The 27,942-nt window shown below is 43.8% G+C and overlaps 1 protein-coding gene across 1 annotated transcript; it reads right to left on the minus strand.

Annotated features, from left to right (window-relative positions):
• Window positions 1-345: 345 nt before the first annotated feature.
• LOC126272517 (putative odorant-binding protein A10) lies at window positions 346-27,254 on the minus strand. Its single transcript, XM_049975423.1, has 2 exons — window positions 26,959-27,254; window positions 346-785 (listed from the first exon to the last, which is right to left on the minus strand). Exons 1-2 carry the CDS (start codon window positions 27,215-27,217, stop codon window positions 589-591), a joined length of 456 nt encoding a protein of 151 aa, XP_049831380.1. The 5' UTR covers window positions 27,218-27,254; the 3' UTR covers window positions 346-588.
• Between the last annotated feature and the right edge of the window lie 688 nt (window positions 27,255-27,942).

A 27,942-nucleotide genomic window follows, 5' to 3' on the forward strand; every position in this document is an offset into this window, starting at 1 on the left:
TGCTTGTGTTATTATTGACCTCTTTACCAGAGTTATCTGAATTATTACCAACACTACAGATCGTATGAGGTCATCTAATGTACTGCCGAGTAAAAGAAATCTGGCAACGGTGTATTCTTGTGTGCAAAGGTGGGAAATATGGAAGCTGGGAGTATACAAAGCCATTCAGTCGTAGCCGATGCGCCATGAGACTCTAAATCGACTGTGAGAGCACGCTCGAAGAAACATATACGAAACAAAATTCTCATCAGTATCCTACATCTGTTTCTGTCGTACGATGTTTGACGCAGCGATGGTTTGGAGATAGGAGATACCTTTATTAGTAGGTCATCATCACTAGCCAGAAGCGTTTTCATCTCTTTATTCCAAGTACTTACATTATTTACTCTGGCGATAATGGATAGTTTTACAAAACACAGAAATATAGTAAAAAACTGATAATGTTGTGGCGATCGGTCAGCGGCAGACGAGTGAAGCCGACCCTGGGAGTGGTGGGGGTGTACGCGTGTTGTTGGAGAGGGGGTTGGTGAGTGAAGAGATGGGGAAATAGTGAGTGGGAGAGAGAGAGAGAGAAACAGAAGAGCGGCGCTAGATGCGCACGCCGCGCTGCTCCCAGTGTTTACGGTAGCGGCTGCGCAGTTCACCCGTGGGGTCGTAGCGCGCAACCAGCTTGTTCCAGTCCGATTTCCGCCGGGTCGTCAGATGGCGGAGTACCTTCTCGGCCGCCGCCAGCTGGCTCTCCGTGCAGGACGCGCAGTTCGTCTCCACTGCGGACGCCACGAAAGCTGCAACACCCGCAAACGTGTTACGTACACCAAGAAATACCGCAACAGGCAGTACGATTGGAGAGCTATGGGCGTCAGTGTAGAGACCGGATTATATGCATCACAAAAACCTTAAAATATGCATGCAAATATGCTTGAAAAACGCTTAAAAATGCATGAAAAGTGTCGAAATATACAAGATCAAATAACATGCTAGTTATTGCGTGCATTACATCTCAAAGCTGAACCTGTGCATATCAGCTACGAGGAAGAGCTTCGGCCACGCAAAAAATCGGTACATTTAGAACGATAATGTCATTTGGTGATGTTGAGGGAATTAGATTAGGAAATGAAAAAAATGAAATGTCGTGTGACGAGGGCCTCCCGTCGGGTAGACCGTTCGCCTGGTGCAAGTCTTTCGATTTGACGCCACTTCGGCAACTTGAACGTCGATGGGGATGAAATGATGATGATTAGGACAACACACCACCCAGTCCCTGGGCGGAGAAAATCTCCGAACCCAGGCCCTTTGGATTGACACTGACCACTCAGCTACTGGGGGCGGACAGATTAGGAAATGAGACACTTAAAGTAGTAAAGGAGTTTCGCTATTTGGGGAGCAAAATAACTGATTATGACAGAAGTAGAGAAGATATAAAATGTAGACTGGTAATGCCAACGAAACCGTTTCTGAAGAAGATAAATTTGTCAACATCGAGTATAGATCTAAGTATCAGGAAGTCGTTTCTGAAAGTATTTGTATGGAGTGTAGCCATGTATGGAATTGAAACATCGACGATGAATAGTTTGGACAAGAAGAGAATAGAAACTATCGAAATGTGGTGCTACAGAAGAATGCTGAAGATTAGATGGGTAGATCACATAACTAACGAGGAGGTATTGAATAGAATTGGGGAGAAGTTTGTGGCACAAGTTGACAAGAAGAAGGGACCGGTTGGTAGGACATGTTTTGAGGCATCAAAGGATCACAAATTTAGCATTGGAGGGCAGTGTGGAGGGTAAAAATCGTAGACGGAGACCAAGAGATGAATACACTAAGTAGATTCAGAAGGATGTAGGTTGCACTAAGTACTGGGAGATGAAGAAGCTTGCACAGGATAGAGTAGCATGGAGAGCTGTAACAAACCAGTCTCAGGACTGAAGACTACAACAACAACAACAATGTCATTTTCTGAATACTTTCTGTCAAAAGTTAGAGAAGGGGCCTTTCTGGGATTATTTTTTAAAAATTTGCAAAATGGGATGCATACCGTGTTTCAACAATTGTTCCTTCTTCGCTATCGTTATCGTTAACAAGCGGATGCGATGGGAGGGAATCACAGCGAAACAAACGATATGCACAGGAACAACTTCGAGATATAACGCATGCAGAGGGGCACGCTAATAAACTCCGTAATGTTTTATTTAAAAAACAACATACAATCATGAATTTTTAACATCATTAACTTTTATTTAATACTATTAGACAGAAGCATCAATTACAATTTATTTTACATTTTTCCACTGTTGTAAACGTGAACGACCAAGTACTGTTCCAAATGTTCGATAGTAAGATTGTGTTCAGAAATGATCAAATGTGTGTGAAATCTTATGGGACTTAACTCCTAAGGTCATCAGTCCCTAAGGTTACACACTGCTTAACCTAAATTATCCTAAGGACAAACACACACAACCACGCCCGAGGGAGGACTCGAACCTCCGCCGGGACCCGCCGTAAGATTGTGTCTTCGATCACTCAAAACATTATTATAAGCAGGAAAGTACCGTCCTACATCAACTGAGGTAACTGGGCAATATTTGAATTTGGGTGCTATGTTGGCCCTTACTATTTCTGGTAAAAGTTCATCCGTCCCATTAATAAAACTATCAATTTGGCATAAGGGTTCAAAGCCTGGGTTATTGTTTATAAGGTTTTCAAACTTTTTTTAAATTTTTATTGGGAATACCTCCAACAATGAAGAGATCACTGGAATGATTTCATTCATTAACTGAATAGAGACATTCCACGCCAAACTTGTATTTCAACTTTTTATTACTTGCAGGTATATGGAAAAAGAGTGCTAATCATAGCGATGTCTTTTTTAGTATCGGAATTATTAAAAGCTTCCTTGCACTGGCAAACTGCTAAAGCCGCTCCACTGTCGAAGTCGTTTACTACCCCCGTAATGGCCTCGAAATGTTCACTGTGAAACAACACAGCTTCGACAGTGGTAACCCCAACGAGTGAAGGTAATGTGCTCCATGAGCAAAGCACGTCACATGAATCAAATTGGGATAAAATATTCTGAGGGCATTTACTGATTTGATCATATCTGAAATAAACACAAACACTCTTTTATCTACAGAAGGTTCTGGAAATATTTTTCTAATACCCTCATTCACATATCTGGCGATCGTATAATGATTTACTTTTTCAAGTTCTTTGCAGGCCCCTAAACAGGAAGAAGAAGGCTCTTCTTTTAAAGCACCAACAACTAAATTTGCAGTGTAACGGCCTCAAGTGTCTGTAGTTTCGTCAGCTAAAATTCAGATACTGTTTTCCTTGAGTTCATTGCGATTCCTTCCAGAACATTTACGTAAATTGCCGATATATAATTTTTACGCAATGTTGTTTCATCTGGTATAACATTTTCATTTAAGCAGTATTTGCGCAGGAAGCCTTTGAGAATAGGGTTTGCAAGTTTGTAAAGAGGAATATTGCTTGCACTGAATGTTTCACATAGATCCATGTTAAACTGACTTTTTTGGTTACCTTGCTGTTATCAGAAGTTGTTATCGTGGTCCTTTCTTTTGCATTCCTGCGATTTTAAGACTTGTTTTGACATGCTTGTCTACTTGAAACTTTTTTTTTGCACGAAATATTTTCTCACAAATTCGACTATATAAAACAAGGACGTTGCATCTTACCATCCCGCTTTAATTTCTACAGATACGCAACTGTTCAAGGCCGGAAAAATCTTCTATGCATGGCACCTTGATTCGCTGATAACGAAGCCAGTATTCAGTTGTAACCACACTATCAGTGCGGTAAGCTAATAATTAAAGAAGACAATTTCTCCCAAGAAATGAAAAAATAATTGTCGTAACAGGACCAGAGACAAAAGTATGGCCGAATTTAGTTAACGTTGTAATTCAAGAATAAGTAAGACTTTCCCGACACTTGGGATCCGAAATACTTAGTTCTACGAGCAAGACATTGAGCCAAAATTAAACAAACTCCATTTCATATAAAGAAAAGTCACCAAAAAACTTAGTATAATTTCGTGATTTCCAACTTATTTTAACTACACTCAGATACCATGTTTAATAGAGCCAAGCAGCGAACATCATCACAAACTTTATTCATGACGGTAGCGACTCGCTGTTCTGTTATTACCTCCACCGCCCACCCCTGGTACGTAGCTGTGTGGTCAGTGCGACGAATGTCATACGTAACAGCCCAGGTTCGATTCCTGGCTGGATAAGAGATTTTCTCCGCTCAGGGACTGGGTGTTGTATTGTTCTCATCATCACCATTTCATCCCCATCGACACACAAGTCACCGAAGTGGCGTCAACTCGGAAGACTTGCACCAGGCGAACGGTCTACCTGACTAGAGGCCCTAGCCACACGGCATTTCCATTTCCATCACCTCCACCATTTCCTGTTACATTCACTAATGGTGCGCTAGACTCTTCACGTGAGTTCTGAGTTTGTTGTTTTACTGTCAAGGACATTTCGCGAGATGTATGTTGGATGAAGTAATACGTTGCCTGGCTCTTTTAAACAGTACGCTCTCGAAATTTTAATAGCTTAGCTGTAAGTGACACACAGCGCCTCTCTTGTAGGGTCTGCCTCTGGAGTTTAATGAGCGTCTTCGTAAAGCTCTTGCGCATATTAAATAAGCCAGTTGAGGAACGGGCCAAGCTTCTTTGGATCTTCTCTACATCCATATTTTACCACCCTCTGCTGTTTGTGTAACAGACACCCCCACTACTGCAATATCCCGTAGGAATCATTGTAAAACTGGACATATTTTCTTTGTTTCCTTAATGTTAAATATTCGTTAGTTATTACGTGAACTTATGTATGTGAATATGTGATATGAGATTGTTATCTAAACTAATACTGTTATTCCGAATTATATTATTCTCAATGTAATTATGTATATTGTCTACATATTTCTGGGAGCTTCGGCCCAGTACAGAAAATCGTATCTATGTAAACGTTTTACGGACGCTAGAGAGACAGTTGATGACTAGTTAGTTCAAAGCCGAACGGTGAAAGTGTTAAGTCGATCGGTCGCGAGCAGATATTGTTGGAATTTCTCATCATTTAATTGTGCTGAAAGAGGAAAATATTTGGAGGAAATCCTAGATAGATATTTTGAAACGGGCAAAGTCATTATTTGCGAGGAAATGCGAGTCGAGCTTGCAACAATCTGCAAGACGTCTGTTGCGTTATTGTTGTTACAGTTTGTTAAAAACTTCAGGTGTAGTAGACTTTACTTTAGAATCGAGGCAAAAGAGGAAGCACAAGACTAGTAGACATCGGGAGAAGAAAGAAGATATTACAACAAGAAAATTTAGAAGATCATCGCAGAAGATTCCGAGGAGAATACTTAATCCGTCAACAGAACCTTCTGGAATCACGAACAATACAGTTACTAGAGTGCTATTTTATCTTGGCGCCTTCGAAGGAGACAACGAAACTAATGTACGCAAACTGCAAGATGAATTAGACGCTGTGAACTTTGCAGTTTCGTGTACGTACGAGTGAAATTTGATCTATTGTGCTCTGTGCTCCGAATTCTGAATCGATTTGTTCAAAACTGCTGGGATTTAATTTTGAGTCAAAGTAATGAAACGACGACTTACTTTTCAAATACACAGTTCAGTAGTCATCTGTGTTAGAAGTAAAGATCTGTGTTCGTAACAGTAATCCGACTTAATCTCATCTGCACGTTTTCGAGGAAGTTGAAAGCTTTTATTTACAGTGTGTTACGCTAACAAGCAACGAGCCGGGGCAGCGGTAAAATTACATATCACTTTTGATTATAAATATTCTAAATCAACGAAACTACCATCGCCATCTTGCTCCAGCTCAGCGATATTCACGAACAGTAGAGCGTCGTCTCCAGAGAGCCACGCTGCCGTCTTCACGAGGTAAGCTACATCTGAGACTCTGCTCTCACTAATTCGGCGCCATTTCCGTTGCTGTGTCGGACAAAACAAACCCCTAAGTGAACATCGCATTAAAGTGCACAACATGCTAGGAAAAATAGCGAGATTTCTTAAGGCGATAACTGACCGACAGTGTATTGATTAAATTTTTAGCACTTAGATTTCTCTTGCTGTCTGAATTTTACAGTCAATCCAAAGTGGTCGCGTTAACATTACAGTTTACGAAAAAGGTACTTTCATTTTTCATTACAACAGCACACTTCACTTTACAGAAATGTTTGGAATTAATTTGTAAACAAGATTAAATACTTTATTAATTTACTGCAACTTGCGAGTTTGAAACAGAGTCTGTTATCAAAAAGTAGATTTCATTCCGCTGACAGCCATCTTCAATTAGAATTTCATAAGGTATCACTATTATTATTCTTTACTAGTCAGTTTTACACCTAATTTAACTCCAGTTATGGTTCGCATCTGTGTGTACTGAGAGTCCATACGGCAATTAACATTCTGCCAATACGACGATCTGAACGTTTACTACAATGATTGTGAACACACGTCATCAAGACTATTCTGCTCGCTTACTCTATGCACAATTACTCTGGACTTGAGAAGCTGTTCCACACATCTACATTTCGTATTTTACAGTTGATTAACAGCAATTATCACCACAGCAGCACCTAAAAAGTCTTATGCATTTTTATCTGTTTACATGTTTCATTGTGTTTATGTAAATGTGGCTGTAGGTGTGTCGTGTGTTTCATTGACGATTTCAATCGGGTGAAAGGAGGAAAGCTAATTGCCAGAAATTTGCTTAAATACATTCATTCAGGTTGCAAGTTAGATTTCACAAAACGGGTGTGGCATCTCAAGTTACTTTTGGTCTGTAAGGTGAAGAGGTGATTATGGTTCATATGGCTCTAAGCACTGTGGGACTAAACATCTGTCATCAGACCCCTAGACTTAGAACTACTTAGGCGGTTAGACACTTGACTCGCATTCGGGAAGACGACGGTTCAATCCCGCGTCCGGCCATCCTAATTTAGGTTTTCAGTGATTTCTCTAAATCACTCCAGGCAAATGCCGGGATGGTTTCTCTGAAAGGGCACGGCCGACTTCCTACCCCATCCTTCCCTAATCTGATGAGACCGATGACCACGCTGTCTGGTCTCCTTCCCCAAACAATCAAACCAAACTTAGAACTACTTAAACCTAACTAACCTAAGGACGTCACACACTTCCATGCCCGAGGCAGGATTAGAACCTGCGACCACAGCAGCAGCGCGGTTCCGGACTGAAGCGCCTAGAACCGCTCGGCCACAGCAGTGGTGATTATTTTTTAAATATACTAATACAGAGTAGGGAGAATTTGATTATGGTCATATTTATTAATTAAAATCGGATCTATTGAAGAGCATGTGAAGTAGTCACAAGATCCTCTAACCTATATGGAAACACTCATGGTGGTTAACCAGAAAGTAGGCTGAGTAGCTAGGGCCGTATTAAAAGCCCCCCTCGTAGCGCCTGATACTGAAGTTTATTGAGCTTGTCCGTAACGCTTTTGCGCTTACTAAATAAACCGGTGGTGAAACGGGCCGATCTTCTTTGAAACCTCTCTGCTAAGGGTCCAGCACTAACGATCAACACTGAGAATCCGGGTGAACGATCGTTTTATAATTTCTTCGGTCGTCAAATCGCATTTCCTTAAGATTCGTCCAATGAATATCAGTTTAGCATCTACCTCTGTAACAACTACACCGCTCGAAAGTATTAGGGGAACAAGACTTTGGGCGTCCGCCATAATCCATTGAGCAATAATTAGAGAGTGGTTATGTTACCAAATTATACCTTTAACTTTCACAAATTACGTACATAACAAAGGAATATTACATCCTGGGCCGTTGACATAAAAAGAACTGAAAAGTCCGACAGGTGTCATCCTGGCTGATTTACACTGGGCTTTCAGAGCTTCAGTAATGTGTGTGCCCTGCCTTATACCTATGCGGCATGCTCGATATAACTCTGCGGAGGTAACAACGTGGTATCCGTTCCCATTCTGAAATGAGAGACCATAGGAGTTTTTGGAGAGTCTGTGGTGGAACAGGACGGCCACGAACACGTCTGTCAAGCTTGTCCCACATATGCACGACGGGGTGTAGACCAGGACCCACTGTTGGCCATTCCATTACTTCAATGTAGGCTTCACAACACATCACTGCTGATTTCCGCCACACAGTCCCTGGCATTAGAAGTAACTCCTGGCCACAACCGTAAGCAGCACCCACCGAATGGTCCAACAGGATCTGTTCGATGCATTCCCTGGCGGGAAGGCGACCATGGACAATGACAACGCTGAAATCTCCCCATATCACAGAACCCTTGCAAGGTGTCGATTTCCTGTACAACTGCTGACAGTAAGGTTCGCTACGGGTCTCCGCACACGAACACAACTACCATCTAGCGTTTGAGAATATCTGGGCTTGTTTGAGAGTAACATGTTTCGCCAGTGACGAAGTGGCCAGTTGACATGGGAACGGCAGAACTAAATGTGAGCTGCAAGATGTTGTCGTGTCAAGCGGGATACTCGAACAGGACGTCTGGGCCCTAAGGTTCTGAAAACATCTTGCAGTGTTTTGGCGGTGCCCGTACGACGAAGCAGCGCAAATATGGCCAGGTACCGGTCCTCACGTGGAGTTGTAATATGTCGGCGACGTTTCCATACTTGTCTTGTGTATTTACCTGCCTCCCTACATCATGTCCACAACATATGGAAGACACGCGGAGAGGCATTGGCATCTGTAGCAACACGCCCTGAAGTAAATCCTTTTCGGATCAAACAGACCACCCTTGTGACTTACGCTGCATTAAGGGGAGGTTTACGATCTTTTGGTTCAAAACAGATTTCTTTTTAAATTGCGTTTTTGGATCCATAAAAGTGTTTAGAATCCACCCCTGAAACCGTTTTTCCGAATACGGAATGGAAATGTTTGTTATTCGCGGTTGAACAAAAAAATGGACCAGCCTGAAATCGGCCTTTTTCACCCACCAGTTTCATTTATTTCGGAGGACGAGTTATTGTACCGGTGCTTGGGAGGAAACACACAAAATTCAAATGAAAGTCTGAATGCGTGTCTTTCGAAGTTAGCCCCCAAGCATTTGCATTCTGGTGCGAAGATTGTGGAGATTGCGACTTCCCTGGCAGTGAGCAGCTTCAACGAAGGTATTCAGCAATTCTGAAGACCATGACAACGTTGGACGTCACCCTGGGACTCAATTCGACGCAGTTCGCCAAGCATTCGGACGACCACCGGATTCAAGCGGCCGAAAACAACTTGTCACCGGCCGTACGAGCGGCTTTGGAGCAACGCAGGATGGCCCAGATCGAGCAGAACGCCCTCTGTGAGGAAGAGGAAGGACTAGTTTATGGACCCGGAATAGCAGATTGAACATACGTTGCAAACTATTGCATTTATATGTAGCCAAAACTTCAAACGCGTTTTTCTCGAAATGTTTTTTTATTGCACGGTATGGTAACTTCAAATCTACGGAACCGATTGGCATGATTCTTTGTTTCCGTCGAAGCTAACTAAATTGTCTAGGAGTCGTACCACTTTTATTCCGATCCATCAACTATATATATTCTTACATGGCCGATGAAGTCGAAAAATCGATGGAAAAAACACTATTTTTTGAAATGGCCATCATTTTGTTTCCTATGGTCCAAATACCTTAAGCGAGGTAGAACTCCTAAAGAATCTTATATACTTCGCTAACGTCAACTCAATTTTGATTTCAGACGAGCCAGCTGACCTGTGACATATCGCGCGTGGAGGTCTACATCGAAATTTTGTTTGGTTCCGACGGCACTTCCGCCTTTGCTCTTCGACATTTCAGGTCGAAAAAATTTCAGTTTGTAGAGGAAATATCAATAAACATTTTGACAAAATTTGACATTGATATCTGTAACATATCCCGAGAAAACAATTCTCAAAAATCATGCTTTTTCGGACCAAAGATATTAAACCCCCATTAAGATGTCACATTACATGTGCTTGGTTGAATACGACGCCCACGAATGACAACTGCCATCTGCGTACCTCGCTATAAAACAGTTGCACACCGGTACTCACTTCCTTCTGAAGGGTTACCTGACACTAATGCATAACACAGCCACAATAGCTGGCGAATGATTTCAGTTGGCGCCTACACTGAAATCAACGATCTGAAGCGATGCAATAAGGCCACAGATACCGCCTACATTAAACAGATTTAACATACCGGACGTTGATACGACTCTAACCCTAGGTCTATTGATTAGTTTATTTTTAAGTGTTCGCTACGCCTTTGGTCGCTGTAGGTTTATTCTCCCACATATTTTACGGCTGTCGCTGTTTTTAGATATTTACTATCAATAGCGTAATCACATAACTAATGAGTAGGTATTGAATAGAATTGGGGAGAAGAGGAGTCTGTGGCACAACTTGACAAAAAGAAGAGACCGGTTGGTAGGATATGTTTTGAGGCATCAAGGGATCACAAATTTAGCATTGGAGGGCAGCGTGGAGGGTAAAAATCGTAGAGGCAGACCAAGAGATGAATATACTAAGCAGATTCAGAAGGATGTAGGTTGCAGCAAGTACTGGGAGATGAAGAAGCTTGCACAGGATAGAGTAGCATGGAGAGCTGCATCAAACCAGTCTCAGGACTGAAGACCACAACAACAACAACAACAGCGTAATTGATCAGTAATGTTTCTGTTTATTAACGCCCAATGCGTTTTATTACAAGTGAATTGTCAGTACTTGTAACCAACACTAATCTTGTGAATGTCTTCTTGCGTTTCGACACAGGTTTTTGCAATTACAACTTCCGAGTAGACAACTTCATCCGTACACTGCATCATAGCACTTCCTTCGTTATCCACTGCAGTTTTTCGACCTTCTGTCACATCGCGGGGTGAAACGGCATAAACATTTCAAAGAATTGGAAATAGCTATTTGCTTCATTGATTATTTGGAAATTCACAACACGACGGATAGCTGAGTAAGCCGATTACGGGGCTGCTGAATAATGCTGGTAATCGTTCCCCACTTAAAAGACACAGCGTGTTTCTGCCACATAGCGGTTCAGCACGACGCAGCTGCCGGTTGCAGGGAGACTGGTCACTTTCAAAGGCGAAGGTCGCCCGTTCGAAACCTGTCCCGACAAAGCCAGACAGCCCGCCGATAATGCTGGCTGGCCTTTAAGTAGCGCGGCTGTGGGTTCACGCCTCGGCCTAGAATAATGCTCGCCGCTGAGCTTCCATTGGCCGCGATTGCGGCAGGGAATAGCGCGCCACCTTAAGAATGGCTATTCAACAGTGGCCGCGTTTATGTATAGACACCTTAAGCGGTACATTGTTTTGGCAGCAATTCGGAGTGCAGTACACAACAAGGCTCGGTTATGAAATCTTGATTCACACGATGGAGTTACTTCCCCAGACGCTGTTTGCCAAGCACACAGATTGCAACAGAAATACTTTTTTTAAACTTTGACGAAAGGAGTCATCAGTCAAATATGAGGGAAAAAATCTTCATTTATGAGTTATTAATGAAATTTTACTTCCAACATAGTTCGGAGCAGTTATACACTGAGGCCACAAATTCATGGGATAGCGAGCGATATGCACATATACAGTACCTGTACGGCTGCTGTATCGCCTACACAAGGCATAAAAGGTGCATTGGAGGTACACTCAGGTGATTCGTGTGAAAACAATTCGGATGATATCACGGCCGCACGACGGGAATCAACAGACTTTAAACGCGGAATGGTAGTTGGTGCTCTACGCGTGTGACATTCTATTTCGGATATCGTTAGGGAATTCAGTATTCCGAGATCCGTAGTGTCAAGAGGTGTGCCGAGATTATCATATTTCAAGCATTACCTCTCACCACGGCCAACGCAGTGGCCGATGGCCTCCACTTGAAGACGGAGAGCAGCGGCGCTTGCGTAGAGTTGTCAGTGCTAAAAGACAAGCAACAACCCGCGGAATAACCTTAGATATCAATGTGGGTCGCATGACGAACGTTTTCCTTAAGAGAGTGCGTTGAAATGGGCGTTAATGAGCTCTGGCAGGAGATAATCGAAGCGAGTGCCTTTGCTAAGAGCATGACATACCTTGCAGCGCCTCTCCCGGGCTCGTAACGATATCGGTTGGACTCTAGACTCTCTGACTCTCTCGTCAGATGAGACCCGGTTTCAGTTGGTAAGAGCTGTTGGCAGGGTTCAAGTGTGGCTCAGACCCCACGAAGTCATGGTCCTACGTTGTCAATACGACACTATCAAAGCTGGTGGTAGCTCCATAATGGTGTGGGCTATTTATTTGGAATGGATTGGCTCCTGTGGTTCAACTGAACCTATCATTGACTAGAAATGGCTATGTTCAGCTACTTAGAGACCTTTGCAGCCATTCAAGGATTTCTTGTTCCCAAGCAACAAAAGAATTTTAATGGATGGCATTGCGCCATCTCAAAACATTCTTGCAGTCCAAGAGAATGGTTTGGTCACACATTCGCCCGACATGAATCCCATCGAACATTTATGGGACATAATCGAGGGGTCAGTCCGTGTACAAAATCCTGCATAGATTCTATCACAGTTATGGCCGGCTACAGAGACAGCATGGCTCGATATCTCTTCAGGGGACTTCCATTGACTCGCTGAGTCCACGCTACGACGTATTGATGCACTACGTAGAACAAAATGAGGTCCGAGACGATTTTAGGAAGCAGCCCATGACTTTTATCACCACAGTGTACAGTGTAAAGGGATATATATATATATATATATATATATATATATATATATATATATATATATATATATATACTCCTGAAAATGGAAAAAAGAACACATTGACACCGGTGTGTCAGACCCACCATACTTGCTCCGGACACTGCGAGAGGGCTGTACAAGCAATGATCACACGCACGGCACAGCGGACACACCAGGAACCGCGGTGTTGGCCGTCGAATGGCGCTAGCTGCGCAGCATTTGTGCACCGCCGCCGTCAGTGTCAGCCAGTTTGCCGTGGCATACGGAGCTCCATTGCAGTCTTTAACACTGGTAGCATGCCGCGACAGCGTGGACGTGAACCGTATGTGCAGTTGACGGACTTTGAGCGAGGGCGTATAGTGGGCATGCGGGAGGACGGGTGGACGTACCGCCGAATTGCTCAACACGTGGGGTGTGAGGTCTCCACAGTACATCGATGTTGTCGCCAGTGGTCGGCGGAAGGTGCACGTGCCCGTCGACATGGGACCGGACCGCAGCGACGCACGGATGCACGCCAAGACCGTAGGATCCTACGCAGTGCCGTAGGGGACCGCACCGCCACTTCCCAGCAAATTAGGGACACTGTTGCTCCTGCGAGGACCATTCGCAACCGTCTCCATGAAGCTGGGCTACGGTCCCGCACACCGTTAGGCCGTCTTCCGCTCACGCCCCAACATCGTGCAGCCCGCCTCCAGTGGTGTCGCGACAGGCGTGAATGGAGGGACGAATGGAGACGTGTCGTCTTCAGCGATGAGAGTTGCTTCTGCCTTGGTGCCAATGATGGTCGTATGCGTGTTTCGCGCCGTGCAGGTGAGCGCCACAACCAGGACTGCATATGACCGAGGCACACAGGGCCAACACCCGGCATCATGGTGTGGGGAGCGATCTCCTACACTGGCCGTACACCTCTGGTGATCGTCGAGGGGACACTGAATAGTGCACGGTACATCCAAACCGTCATCGAACCCATCGTTCTACCATTCCTAGACCGGCAAGGGAACTTGCTGTTCCAACAGGACAATGCACGTCCGCATGTATGCCGTGCCACCCAACGTGCTCTAGAAGGTGTAAGTCAACTACCCTGGCCAGCAAGATCTCCGGATCTGTCCCCCATGTTTGGGACTGGATGAAGTGTCGTCTCACGCGGTCTGCACGTCCAGCACGAACGCTGGTCCAACTGAGGCGCCAGGTGGAAATGGCATAACAAGCCGTTCCACAGGACTACATCCAGCATCTCTACGATCGTCTCCGTGGGAGAATAGCAGCCTGCATTGCTGCGAAAGGTGGATATACACTGTACTAGTGCCGACATTGTGAATGCTCTGTTGCCTGTGTCTATGTGCCTGTGGTTCTGTCAGTGTGATCATGTGGTGTATCTGACCTCAGGAATGTGTCAATAAAGTTACCCCTTCCTTTGACAATGAATTCACGGTGTTCTTATTTCAATTTCCAGGAGTATATATATATATATATATATATATATATATATATATATATATATATATATATATATATATATATGCACGTTGAATAAAGCGTGTGCACGCCGTAGTTTGTACCTAATTTACGTTTTTTTTTATATATCTCAATAATTGTCACACTGTACCACACTGTAGCGTGAGGGATAGAGGCGCGGAGCTGCAAAGTCATACGTAGCTCTTTCGCGCCCACCTTCCAGTAAACAAGCTTTTAACTCACATTCGTAGAACAATGTGTTTTCTTATTCATTTAACAGAAGTATGTTCTGTAATATCGGAAGCCACTTACAAATAAGAGTGCTCTCTTTCAGGAATGAGTTAGTTGGAGTTTGTGAACGTGCTAGGGAATATGGACTAAAGAATTGCAAATTTGCTTCATCTATATCTACATGATTACTCTGCAATTCACATTTAAGTGCTTGGCAGAGGGTTCATCGAACGACAATCATACTATCTCCCTACCATTCCACTCCCGAACAGCGCGCGGGAAAAACGAACAACTAAACCTTTCTGTTCGAGCTCTGATTTCTCTTATTTTATTTTGATGATCATTCCTACCTATGTTGGTTGTCTCAACAAAATATTTTCGTATTCGGAACAGAAAGTTGGTGACTGAAATTTAGTAAATAGATCTCGTCGAGACGAAAAACGTCTTTGCTTTAATGACTTCCATCCCAACTCGCATATCATATCTGCCACACTCTTTCCCCTATTACGTGATAATACAAAACGATCTGCCCTTTTTTGCACCCTTTCGATGTTCTCCGTCAATCTCATCTGGCAAGGATCCCACACCACTCAGCAACATTCTAACAGAGGACGAACGAGTGTAGTGTAAGCTGTATCTTTAGTGGACTTGTTGCATCTTCAAAGATCCTGCCAATGAACCGCAACCTTTGGCTCGCCTTCCCCACAATATTATCTGTGTCGTCTTTCCAACTGAAGTTGTTCGTAATTTTTACACCCAGGTACTTAGTTGAATTGACAGCCTTGAGAATTGTACTATTTATCGCGTAATCGAATTCCAACTGATTTCTTTTGTAACTCATATGGATCACCTCACACTTTTCGTTATTTAGCGTCAACTGCCACCTGCCACACCATACAGAAATATTTTCTAAATCGCTTTGCAACTGATACTGGTCTTCGGATGACCTCACTAGACGGTAAATTACAGCATCATCTGCGAACAACCTAAGAGAACTGGTCAGATTGTCACCCAGGTCATTTATATATATTAGGAACAGCAGACGTCCCAGGACGCTTCCCTAGGGAACATCTGGTATCACTTCAGTTTTACTCGATGATTTGCCGTGTATTACTAAGATTTGCCACCTTCCTGACAGGAATCCAGTCGCACAACTGAGACGATACCCCATAGGCCTGCAGCTTGATTAGAGGTCGCTTGTGAGGAACGGTGTCAAAAGCTTTCCGTAAATCTAGATATACGGAATCAACGTGATATCCACTGTCGATAGCGGCCATTACTTCGTGCGAATAAAAAGTTAGCTGCGTTGCACAAGAACTCTGTATTCTGAAACCATGCTGATTACGTATCAATAGATCGTTCCCTTCGAGGTGATTCATAATGTCGGACCGTCAACAGCGACATTGGACTGTTGATGACTGGAAACATGTTGCCTGGTCGGACGAGCCTCATTTCAGATTTATCGAATGGATGGACGTGTACGGGTATGGAGACAACCTCATGAATCCATGGACTCTACATGTTAGTAGGGGACTGTTCAAGCTGGTGGAGGCTCTGTAATGGTGTGGGGTGTGTGCAATTGGAGTGATATGAGACCTCTGATACGTCTAGATGCTACTCTGACAGGTGGCACATACGTAAGCATCCTATTTGATCATCTGTATTCACTCATGTCCATTGTGCATTCCGACTGGCTTGGCCAATTCCGAAAAGAGCTATGCGACACCCCACACCTCAAGAACTGCTGCAGAGTGGCTCCAGGGACAACTTCTGAGTCCCTAGCCACCAGTGTCCCCAGACATGAATATTATTGACCATATTTTGGATGCCTTGCAACATGCTGTTCAGAAGAGATCTCCACCCCTCGTACTCTAGCGGATTTCCGGAGAGCCCTGCAGGATTCATGGTGTCAGTTCCTTCCAGAACTACTTCAGACGTTACTACATACCATGCTACGTCGTGTTGCGGCACCTCTGAGCGCCCGCGGGGGCCCGACAATATATTAGGCAGATGTACAAGTTTTTTTGGCTCTTCAGTGAATAATCGTGTATGTACGATCGTATGTGCACACACACAAACACACACACACACACACACACACACACACACACACACACACACACACACACATTGCGTTTTCTTGTTTAAAGTCCTGTATTTCACATGTTCTAAAAATTCTAATGAAGAGAATCAGTGATCTAGTGACAATGTTTAAAGATTTTACTAAGGATGAAGTAATAAAATTTGTATACGGGGAAACGTATTGTAAATTTGTGTCGCTCTGTTACAGTGGAATTGTTATGGCTAGAAACTGTACGGCATCCGTTTTCGTAAAGAAACCTTGTGACATGTGAGTCAGATGCAGCTGATAACAGCCATTCAAAAAATGTTCAAATGTGTGTGAAATCTTATGGGAAATAACTGCTAAGGTCATCCGTCCCAAAGCTTACACAATATTTAACCTAAATTATCCTAAGGACAAACACACACGCCGGCCGAAGTGGCCGTGTAGTTCTAAGCGCTGCAGTCTGGAACCGCGGGACCGCTACGGTCGCAGGTTCGAATCCTGCGTCGGGCATGGATGTGTGTGATGTCCTTCGGTTAGTTGGGTTTAAGTAGTTCTAAGTTCTAGGGGACTGACAACCTCAGATGTTAAGTCCCATAGTGCTCAGAGCCATTTGAACCATTTGATTACTTCCCATGAAGGACAACAAAACGGGACGTAGAATGTCGCCGACTTACCACTATGTTTTATGGGTGTCGAGGCTGACAACCAAAGGAGTCCTGCTGTGAAAAGAAATGGTACCCCAGCCCATCACTCCTGGTTGTTGAGCCATATGGCGGACGATAGTCGATTTGCTATACCAACGCAGTCTGGGGCGTCTTCAGACACATCTTCGACCTGGAACCTCATTGACTGGACTAGAGTTGTTTTCAATTATGAGTTCCGCTGAATCCCAATTACCAACGAAGACGTGTCTGAGAACGGCCCAGACATCACTCAGATACCAAACTGTCACCCGTCATACGGCCCACATCCAGAAGTGATGGTCTGGGGTGGCATATATTTTCATAGCAGGACCCCCTTGGTTGTCATCCGCGGCACCCTTAAAGCACACCGGTAAATCGACGATAATCTACACCTTGTTTTGTTGTTCTTCATGGCAAGTCATCCTGGGCATATATTTCACCAATATAATGTCCATCCGCACATGGCGAGAGTTTTCTACTGCTTGTCTTTGTGCTTACCAAATCCTAACTTGGCCAGCAAGGTCGCCGGGTCTCTCCCCCTAGTTGAGAACTTTTGGAGCATTGTGGGCAGGGCCCTTCCAACCATCTGGGGATTGCAACTTCCTAACAGATTAAAACTGTGTGCCAGACTGAGACTCGAACTCAGGATCTTTTCCTCTCGCGGGCAAGTGCTCTACTAACTGAGTTACCCAAGTACGTCTCACACCCCGTCCTCACAGTTTTACTTCTGCCAGTACGTAGTCTCCGACCTTCCAAACTTTACAGAAGCCCTCCTGCGAACCTTGCAGAACTAGCACTCCTGAAAGACTGGATATTGCGGGGTCAAAGCTTAGCCACAGCCTGGGGGATGTTGCCAGAAAGAGATTTTCACTCTGCAGCGGAGTGTGCGCTTATATGAAACTTCCTGGCAGATTAAAACTGTATGGTACTGGCAGAAATAAAACTGTGCGGACGGGCGTGAGTCGTGCTTGGGTAGCTCAGTTGGTAGAGCACTTGACCGCAAAAAGGCAAAGGTCCCGAAGTCGAGTCTCGGTCTGGCACACAGTTTTAATCTGCCAGGAAGTTTCAAATCAACCCACATTCCGCTACAGAATGATAATCTCATTCTGGAAACATCCCCCAGACTGTGGCTAAGCCATGTCTCCGAAATATCCTTTCTTTCAGGAGTGCTAGTTCTGCAATCTGTATATTCAGCAAGCAGTATAGGAAACAAAAGTAAAATTTGGAGTAGATATTAAAATCCAGGGAGAAGAAATAAATACCTTGAGGTTCGCCGATGACATTGTAATTCTGTCAGAGACAGCAAAGGACTTGGCAGAGCAGTTGAACGGAATAGACAGTGTCTTGAAAGAAGGATATAAGATGAACATCAACAAAAGCAAAACGAGGATAATGGAATGTAGTCGAATTAAGTCGGGTGATGCTGAGGGAATTAGATTAGGAAATGAGGCACTTAAAGTAGTAAAGGAGTTTTGCTATTTGGGGAGCAAAAAACTGACGATGGTCGAAGTAGAGAGGATATAAAATGTATACTGGCAATGGCAAGGAAAGCGTTTCTGAAGAAGAGAAATTTGTTAACATCGAGTATAGATTTAAGTGTCAGGAAGTCGTTTCTGAAAGTATTTGTATGGAGTGTAGCCATGTATGGAAGTGAAACATGGACAATAAATAGTTTGGACAAGAAGAGAATAGAAGCTTTCGAAATGTGGTGCTACAGAAGAATGTTGAAGATTAGGTGGGTAGATAATGTAACTAATGAGGAGGTATTGAATAGTATTGGGGAGAAGAGAAGTTTGTGGCACAACTTGACTTGAAGAAGGGATCGGTTTGGTAGGACATGTCCTGAGGCATCAAGGGATCACAAATTTAGCACTGGAGGGCAGCGTGGAGGGTAAAAATCGTAGAGGGAGACCAAGAGATGAATACAGTAAGCAGATTCAGAAGGATGTAGGTTGCAGTAGGTACTGGGAGATGAAGAAGCTTGCACAGGATAGAGCAGCGTGGAGAGCTGCATCAAACCAGTCTCAGGACTGAAGACCACAACAGCAACAGTTCTGCAAGGTTCGCAGGAGAGCTTCTGTAAAGTTTGGAAGGTGGGAGACGAGGTACTGGCAGAAGTAAAACTGTGAGGACGCAGAGTGAGTCATGCTTGGGTAACTCAGGTGGTAGAGCACTTGGCCGCGAAAGGCAAAGGTCCGGAGTTTGAGTCTCGGTCTATCCACACAGTTTTAATCTGCCAGGAAGTTTCACGCCTGGTATTTTGTTATGAAAAGGTGCACTCTAATTTACTTATTGTGTAATAATTTACGTTCACCACTTACTAATTTTACAAAGTTAAAGTTCAGTGTTTGCTGCAGAATGTTATTCATCTCAGTATGTGGGTCTCCCCTCACCAGGTTACGTTTCTGTTTGTAGCAGGAAGTGTAACGTACTTTGAAGAGAAACAGTAAGCTGTGTGTCAATGTTACTGCGACGCTGTGTACGGGTATCTTTTATGAACGCATATGCTAAGTAATAGAACCCAGAACGTTGTCCTCGATGGTGAGTGTTCATCGGAGGTGAGAGTATCATCTGGAGTGCCCCAGGGAAGGGTGGTAGGTCCGCTGTTGTTTTCCATCTACATCAATGATCTTTTCGGTAGGGTGGATAGCAATGTGCGGCTGTTTGCTGGTGATGCTGTGGTGTACGGGAAGGTGTCGTCGTTGAGTAACTGTAGGAGGATATAAGATGACTTGAACAGGATTTGTGATTGGTGTAAAGAATGGCAGCTAACTCTGAATATGGATAAATGTAAATTAATGCAGATGGAGAGGAAAAAGAATCCTGTAATGTTTGAATACTACATTAGTAGTGTAGCGCTTGACACAGTCACGTCGATTAAATATTTGGACGTATCATTGCAGAGCGATATGAAGTGGGACAAGCATGTAATGTCAGTTGTGGGGAAGGCGGATAGTCGTCTTGGGTTCATTGGTAGAATTTTGGGAAGATGTGGTTCATCTGCAAAGGAGACCGCTTAAAAAACACTAATACGACCTATTCTTGAGTACTGCTCGAGCGTTTGGGACCCCTATTGGGTCGGATTGAGGGAGGACATAGAAGCAATTCAGAGGCGGGCTGCTAGATTTGTTACTGGTAGGTTTGATCATCACGCGAGTGTTACGGAAATGCTTCAGGAATTTGGGTGGGAGTCTCTGGAGGAAAGGAGGCGTAATTTCGTGAATCGCTACTGACGAAATTTAGAGAACCACCGTTTGAGGCTGACTGCAGTACAATTTTATTGCCGCCAACTTACATTTCACGGAGACCCCAAAGATAAGATAAGAGTGATTAAGGCTCGTACAGAGGCATATAGACAGTCATTTTTCCCTCGTTCTGTTTGGGAGTGGAACAGGGAGAGAAGATGTTAGTTGTGGTACGAGGTACCTTCCGCCACGCACAGTATGGTGGATTGCGGAGTATGTATGTAGATGTAGATGCAGATGTCTTCTAGTTTGTCTTGCGGTATGGAATAGTTATCATTATATTCTTACATCAGCTACAAGTGTATCTCGTGCTGCTACTGTTGAGAAGGTAGCATCATACTCCGTTTAATGAAGTGACTTCTAAATGACGTGCTACTCGATACAATCATCAAACTCGACAGCCGTCGACAAATGAAGAACTTTAGAGACGCCATATTGGATTTCGCCGTATTTCGTTGTTTTCGTGTTTTAACTTTTGTGTTATGACAGCAGGTCGTTTACAGTGCATTGAAGATTTATCATAAACATGTTACTCTTAGCACGATTTGTTATTATTAAATGTCAGTTAATGATACATCGGCTTGTCACAAATATTTGGCTGTTTATCTCCGAATACGTCGCGATTTCCGAGGAGATGGTTAGGCAGGAACCTACGAGCACTACTAAAACGGTAAATTCATACTTGCCACAAATATTTAGCTTCTTTTCGTATATGTCGCGATTTCCAAGGAGTCACTCACACAGGGAAGACATCGGTGTCTCACGAATTGGTACGCGACTACTATCGAGTTTCGTGGTCGCATCGAGTGGCACATCATTTTGAGGTCACTTCTGAGTAAGCAGAGTGTGGCGCTAGCTTCTCCCGTTGCTGCTACATGCTCTTAAGGACACCACCTTGAGCCTTAACATTCTGACAAGTTTGTAATTTGACTATTGCGGAACGGCCCAATGAAATGGATTAATTGCCAGCACCTATTCGGCATTTCATCTGCTACACCGACGAATACATAGTGTCGAAAGTGCTCTCAGTTATTTGATCGACAATATGAATAGTCAGAGTTTATCATCAGTGTTTATCGAAGTCATTGTTGCAAAATTCAAATTTCTTCCTTTTCTAGTTGTTGCATTTAACATAAAAGACCTTAAATACATTTCTTTTTTCATTTGATGACGTTGTAGAAATTTTTGAAGTGTAACGAAACGTAATAGCAATTTAAGACAATTCGCACTTATTATTTAGTGTGAGTAGCTGCGTCAGCAACGGGTGTCAGTAAGTCATATCAGAGTATTGCGTTTTGCATCCGTGACTGGATTTCTAATATATCACCAGAGAACTTTATTGTGACTATGTCACAACTTGTGAACAGCTAAAGTCTTTACGTAGGGCACACTACCTTGTGTGTCAGGTACAGAAGAGAGGATACTGTCAGGCCCACGTGTACATCTCGCTGCAATTTTAGACACCTATTGTTCGAACACTATTCTACTCTACGAGTCTTGTATAACTGTATTCATACAGGCTCTGTTTCCAAACGTTACTTTGTGCTATATGATCTCTCGATAATTCACTAAACATTCGCTTTGGTTCAAATGTTCAAATGTGTCTGAATTCCTAAGGGACCAAACTGCTGAGGTCATCGGTCCCTAGACTTACACACTACTTAAAATAACTTAAACTAACATGCTAAGAAAATGGTTCAAATGGCTCTGAGCACTATGGGGCTAAACTTCTGAGGTCATCAGTCCCCTAGAAATTTGAACTACTTAAACCTAACTAAACGAAGAACATCATACACATCCATGCCCGAGGCAGGATTCGAACGTGCGACCGTAGCCGTCAGGCAGTTCCAGGCTGTAGCGCCTAGAATCGCTCGGCCAATCCGGCCGGCTAACATGCTAAGAACAACACACACAACCATGCCCGAGGGAGGCCTCGAACCTCCGACGGGAGTGTTCGCTATGGCCTTACTCTCCATCGACAGCTGATTGAGTAACTGATAAAGAAAAGATTAACACTTTTAAGAAAGTTAAATTACGGGACAAATGCAGTAATTTGATGATACAAATCAATTGTTGTACTAACAACACCAAAACAGCAACAAAGTTGCATCTGGACATCTAGCACCGTCTGTCACGGTCAAATGGTTATTTGCTAAAGATGTATTTCTCCTCAGTGCGAGACGAATTTTTCCTTGTTAGTGACTGGAGTGTATAATACAATAATATTTCTATTTGACTTGATTTCTAAACATTTCTGTAACCTTAGAACGGGCCGGCCGGAGTGGCCGAGCGGTTCTAGGCGCTTCAGTCTGGAACCGCGCGATCGCTACGGTCGCAGTTTCGAATCCTGCCTCAGGCATGGATGTGTGTGATGTCCTTAGGGTAGTTAGGTTTAAGTAGTTCTAAGTTCTAGGGGACTGGTGACCTCAGATGTTAAGTCCCATAGTGCTCAATGCCATTTGAACCTTAGCATGGACTTGGTGACACACTGAAACTGCTACACTAGTACACCGTTTTCTGCAGTCACAGTTTAACAAAATATTTGTTTTAGCACATTACACGTCAGTCTCAGTTTATTTCCTCAATTTAGAGGGAACATACAGTTGCAAACCGACATTTGATGATGAAAAATGGTCAGTTTCCTATTATCTATCAATTCCGTCAATTCTCAGTCGATGGCACGTCGTGAACTTTACGCATGGTTTTCTCAAACATTGGTGGAGTGTTGAGCCCAAATGTCCTTGAGTCTCATTTTAGGTTGTACACAACCGATATGCCAAATATGATCCGAATCGGATGGCCCTGTTTAGGCCTTGACCTTGTCAGTGTCCTAAATTTCGCAACCTGTACTCACACAATGCACCTACAATTTTATAATGTATTTTTCCTTCTGTAGTACGTACACACGATTCTGGCTGGACTTAACAATTTTAATGACTAACAGTGTATTTGAATAACGTATTTTGCATATGGTATATGGGGGAGAGCGTTTACTTAGAGGATAGTGTGCCTGGGAAGACACGACATATGTTGGTCGGTACTTCAGTCTAGTGATTGGTTTTATAAGCAAACGAAGGAAGGCGCACTAGAGATCGCCTAATTAATTTTTCCCATTTCCTACAGTTTTCATGTTGGCAGAAATGATGTTCTGTTTTGTACAGTATTTTTAAATATTTCGCATTCTGCATATTTAAGAGCCGTATAATATATTGATTTTATCAAGGGCTTCGATAAATTTGATAGAGAGAAACTGTGGAGAATTGTGAAGAAAAGAGTGTATTCACAGCATCTAATAAACGTTTGAAAAAGTGTCTGTATAAACACATGACTGTAATTTGAGATATGTATGGGAGAGCCACAAACAGAGGAGTAAGACAACGGCACGGCTTTTCAACCACACTTTTTAACATTCATTTAGATGACACAATACAAAAACGGAAGGACATTTTTAACGGTAGAATTAAGATTAACGATAATTCCCGCTTGAATTGTGTTTTACATGCAGACCACGGCACACTGCTAGCGCATAATGAAGATGGTCTACAAATGAGAACACAATTCTAGGAATGAAGACAAAATCAGTAGCTCACAAACGGGAGTACCCCCTACGGTCAAAAATTATGATCAACAATAGAACAATGGAATAGGTCTAACATTTTAATTATTTAGGAAGTGGCGTCACATGAGAGTAAGACGAAGACATAGAGAAGAAAGTGGTAAAGTTTAAGAGTATATGTGGAACAAAGAATAGATAAGTTAAAAAATAAAACGAGGAAAGAAACAAGATTAAAATTTGATAAGACAATGGCAGTTTCAATGATTGTTTATAGGAGTGAAACGTGTGTTACAAGTAAATGTCAAGAAAGCCTCATGCAAGCAACGGAGACGAGGTTTCTGAGAGGAGTAAAGTGATGCGCAAGAGCCGATAGATTTCGGAATTCGGAAATTCTGGAAGAGCTGGACACATTTAACATACTCAACAAAATACAAGAAAATAGAAGGAAGTAGCAGGAACATGTCGAAAGAATGAGTGGAGAAAGATTGCCTCTCTAGATGAGAAGATTTAAGAGAGTCCGGAGAAGAACTCAGGGAAAACTGAGGAAGAGATGTGAGCTGGCAAAACAAAAAAATTGACTAATGTTTGAAGTGAAAATGATGATCATGATGTAATATATTGTTAATTCTTCAAGAACAGAATTTTATGGTAAGATGCCAGATACTTTTTGAACTGACACTTCCTGGCAGATTAAAACTGTGTGCCGGACCGAGACTATAACTCGGGACCTCTGCCTTTCACGGGCAAGTGCTCTACCATCTGAGCTACCCAAGCACTTCTGGCAGAAGTAAAGCTGTGAGGACGGGCCGTGAGTCGTGCTTGGGTAGCTCAGTTGGTCTGCCGGCCCAGTAGTTCAGCGTGTTCCGTCAGAGGGTTGGCACCCCTCTCTAATAAAAAGAAAGAGTGTTTGGCTCAATAATTAACTTCAATGGGCATCTGGGGACGTCCGCCACGAACAATTGCAACGAACCATACGAACAAAATGAGATTACAAAAAAAAAAAAAAAAAAAATGGTAGAACAATTGCCCGAGAAATGTAAAGATCCCGAGTTCGAGTCTCGAACCGGCACACAGTTTTAATCTGCCAAGAAGTTTCATATCAGCGCACATTCCACTGCAGAGTGAAAATCACATACTTTTTGAACTATTTAACCACACATGGACAGTTCAACCACACTTGGTTGGTCGTGTACCATCTTGTTCTTTGAAACGGAAGGTCTACGGCGGAACACATGATAGTTGCAAATAATCTGAATTTCTTTAATATCCTGTCAGTCTTACCTGTCTTGATAATAGAAATTTGTGTTAGCTACGAAAAGCTTCTACTTCAAAATTTATTTAACTTGTAACCGGTTTTTGATAATACACTTCTGCTAAATTTGGTTTCACTTACTGTTTATTGGTGTGTAGTAGAGTAATAATGGAAGAAATAAGTACGGTACTGACCTGATTTTCTCAACTGCAACGCTATTACATTTCAATCGAATATTTGTTCCTGGGTACATAAACATGCTGTACCCCTTCACATTTGGAAAAACAAAAGTTTATGGTGGTAATATTTGTAATTTCAGAAAGGCCATCATTTATAAACGGAATAAGGAATTATATTACATTTCTATTAGAGGGTGGCCAAAGGCGAAAGCGTGAAAAGTATTCGAACACTTTCCCCTGCCACTTAAAATATAGTCACCCACGTAATGAAATAATAGCAAAATAAAGCGGAGATGCTAGTCTGCAGGTAGGCACAAAAAAAGACTGTCACGCACAATAAGCTTTCGGCCAACAAGGCCTTTGTCAAAAATAGACAGCAGACACACACACACACACTCACTCATACAAACGCAACTCACACACACATGACCACAGTCTCTGGCAGCTGAATTTTTGACAAAGGCCATGTTGGTCGAAAGCTTATTGTGTGGCTGCCTTTTTTTTGTGTCTATCTGTAACTCTGCATCTCCGCTATACGGTGACTTCCGGAAGGTGTTCGATACAGTTCCGCACTGTCTCCTGATAAACAAAGTAAGGGCCTGCGGAATATCAGACCAGCTGTGTGGGTGGATTGAAGAGTTTTTAGCAAACAGAACACAGCATGTTGTTCTCAATGGAGAGAAGTCTACTGGCGTTAAAGTAACCTCTGGCGTGCCACAGGGAAGTGTTATGAGACCATTGCTTTTCACAATATATATAAATGACCTAGTAGATAGTGTCGGAAGTTCCATGCGGCTTTTCGCGGATGATGCTGTAGTCTACAGAGAAGTTGCAGCATTGGAAAATTGTAGCGAAATGCAGGAAGATCTGCAGCGGATAGGCACTTGGTGCAGGGAGTGGCAACTGACTCTTAACATAGACAAATGTAATGTATTGCCAATACTTAGAAAGAAGGATCCTTTATTGTATAATTATATGATAGCGGAACAAACACTGGTAGCACTTACTTGTGTAAAATATCTGGGAGTATGCGTACGGAACGATTTGAAGTGCAATGATCATATAAAATTAATTGTTGGTAAGGCGGGAACCAGGTTGAGATTCATTGGGAGAATCCTTAGAAAATTTAGTCCATCAACAAAGGAGGTGGCTTACAAAACACTCGTTCGACCTATACTTGAGTATTGCTCACCAGTGTGGGATCCGTACCAGATCGGGTTGACGGAGGAGATAGAGAAGATCCAAAGAAGAGCGGCGCGTTTCGTCACAGGGTTATTTGGTAACCGTGATAGCGTTACGGAGATGTTTAGCAAACTCAAGTGGCAGACCCTGCAAGAGAGGCGCTCTGCATCGCGATGTAGCTTGCGAGTCAATGCCGCTGCTTGCGTAAAAACCAAACGTTCCTTGCGCGATCTCGACACGGCCCTGTCACTGCAGAAGCAGTGAGGCTAGGGATTCGCCGGTACAGCACAGTGGGCCCGTAGCGGCGCTGTGACTACAGTGGCCTGCGACCCGCGAGCACTCACCCTTGACGGCCTTTCCCTGGTCGGAGCAGGGCCCGTCGCCCCGCGCCACCACGCAGCGCAGCAGCGCCGTCAACGTGCGCTCGCTGCCCAGCACGGCGTCCACGTCCAGGTCGTCGGCGCCGGTCGCCGCCGCCGCCGCCCCCGCGCCGCCCCCGCCGCCCCTGCTCCTCCCCCTGGCCGCCCCCCGCCGCTGCGCCTCCACGCCGGCCAGCGCCAGCAGCAACACGGACGCCACGAGCAGCTGCAGTGGTCTCGCCATCCTATCTGTCTGCCCTCCTCGCACCTGCGGGCTGCCTACTGTCTTCGCGCGGACCGCCGCCCCCGCCTTATATACCGTGCCGCCGGCCTTGGCCGGGAAAGCGGACCGCTGGCATTTCGCGAGCACCGCTGCGGCGCTCCAGAGCGACACGCCTAGCGGCTGCTTCCCCGCCTCCATTGTCAACAACGCCCGCAGTGGCAGCTACAGCTGCGTTCCCGTGCCCGGAATGTGTTGCCGACCCTACGGAAACCAGACGTACCTCACCAAGAGAGCATAGTTTGTTATGGAGAAGCCAATACCTTCAAACAAGTAGTTTTGGAATTATTCAACGTCTTCATCTATAGTTCTCAATACCTTCCGGTGTGTAGTGGAAGGTACTTCTGATACTCCTGTCGCTTACCCTCTACCCTGTTAAATATGATACTGATCAGTAGGACGAATGTTTTAATCAGCCCTCTGCCTGGTCTGATTCCACAACTTTCTCTCCCGTGCCACCCTCTTCATCTCAGAATACATCTTAAACCCAGAACCTTCGTTTGTTGGGAGCCAGGGATAATGTTGACAATGTTAGACCTATTTCTATGCCATCGGTGTTTCATAATCTAGAAGGTTGTATACAGGGTGTTACAGAAAAGTACGGCCAAACTTTCAGGAAACATTCCTCACACACAAAGAAAGAAAATATGTTATGTGGTCATGTGTCCGGAAATGCTTACTTTCCATGT

The sequence above is a fragment of the Schistocerca gregaria genome, chromosome 5, assembly GCF_023897955.1.
Source record: "Schistocerca gregaria isolate iqSchGreg1 chromosome 5, iqSchGreg1.2, whole genome shotgun sequence".
Lineage (NCBI taxonomy): Eukaryota > Metazoa > Arthropoda > Insecta > Orthoptera > Acrididae > Schistocerca > Schistocerca gregaria.

Bases quoted from the DNA above. Each gene is read 5' to 3' on its own strand.
- LOC126272517 (XM_049975423.1), bottom strand. From the start codon at position 27,217: ATGGCGAGACCACTGCAGCTGCTCGTGGCGTCCGTGTTGCTGCTGGCG. The intron at 786-26,958 runs GTGAGTGCTCGC...CGGGTGTTGCAG, and splicing joins CCAGGGAAAGGCCGTCAAGG to CTTTCGTGGCGTCCGCAGTG.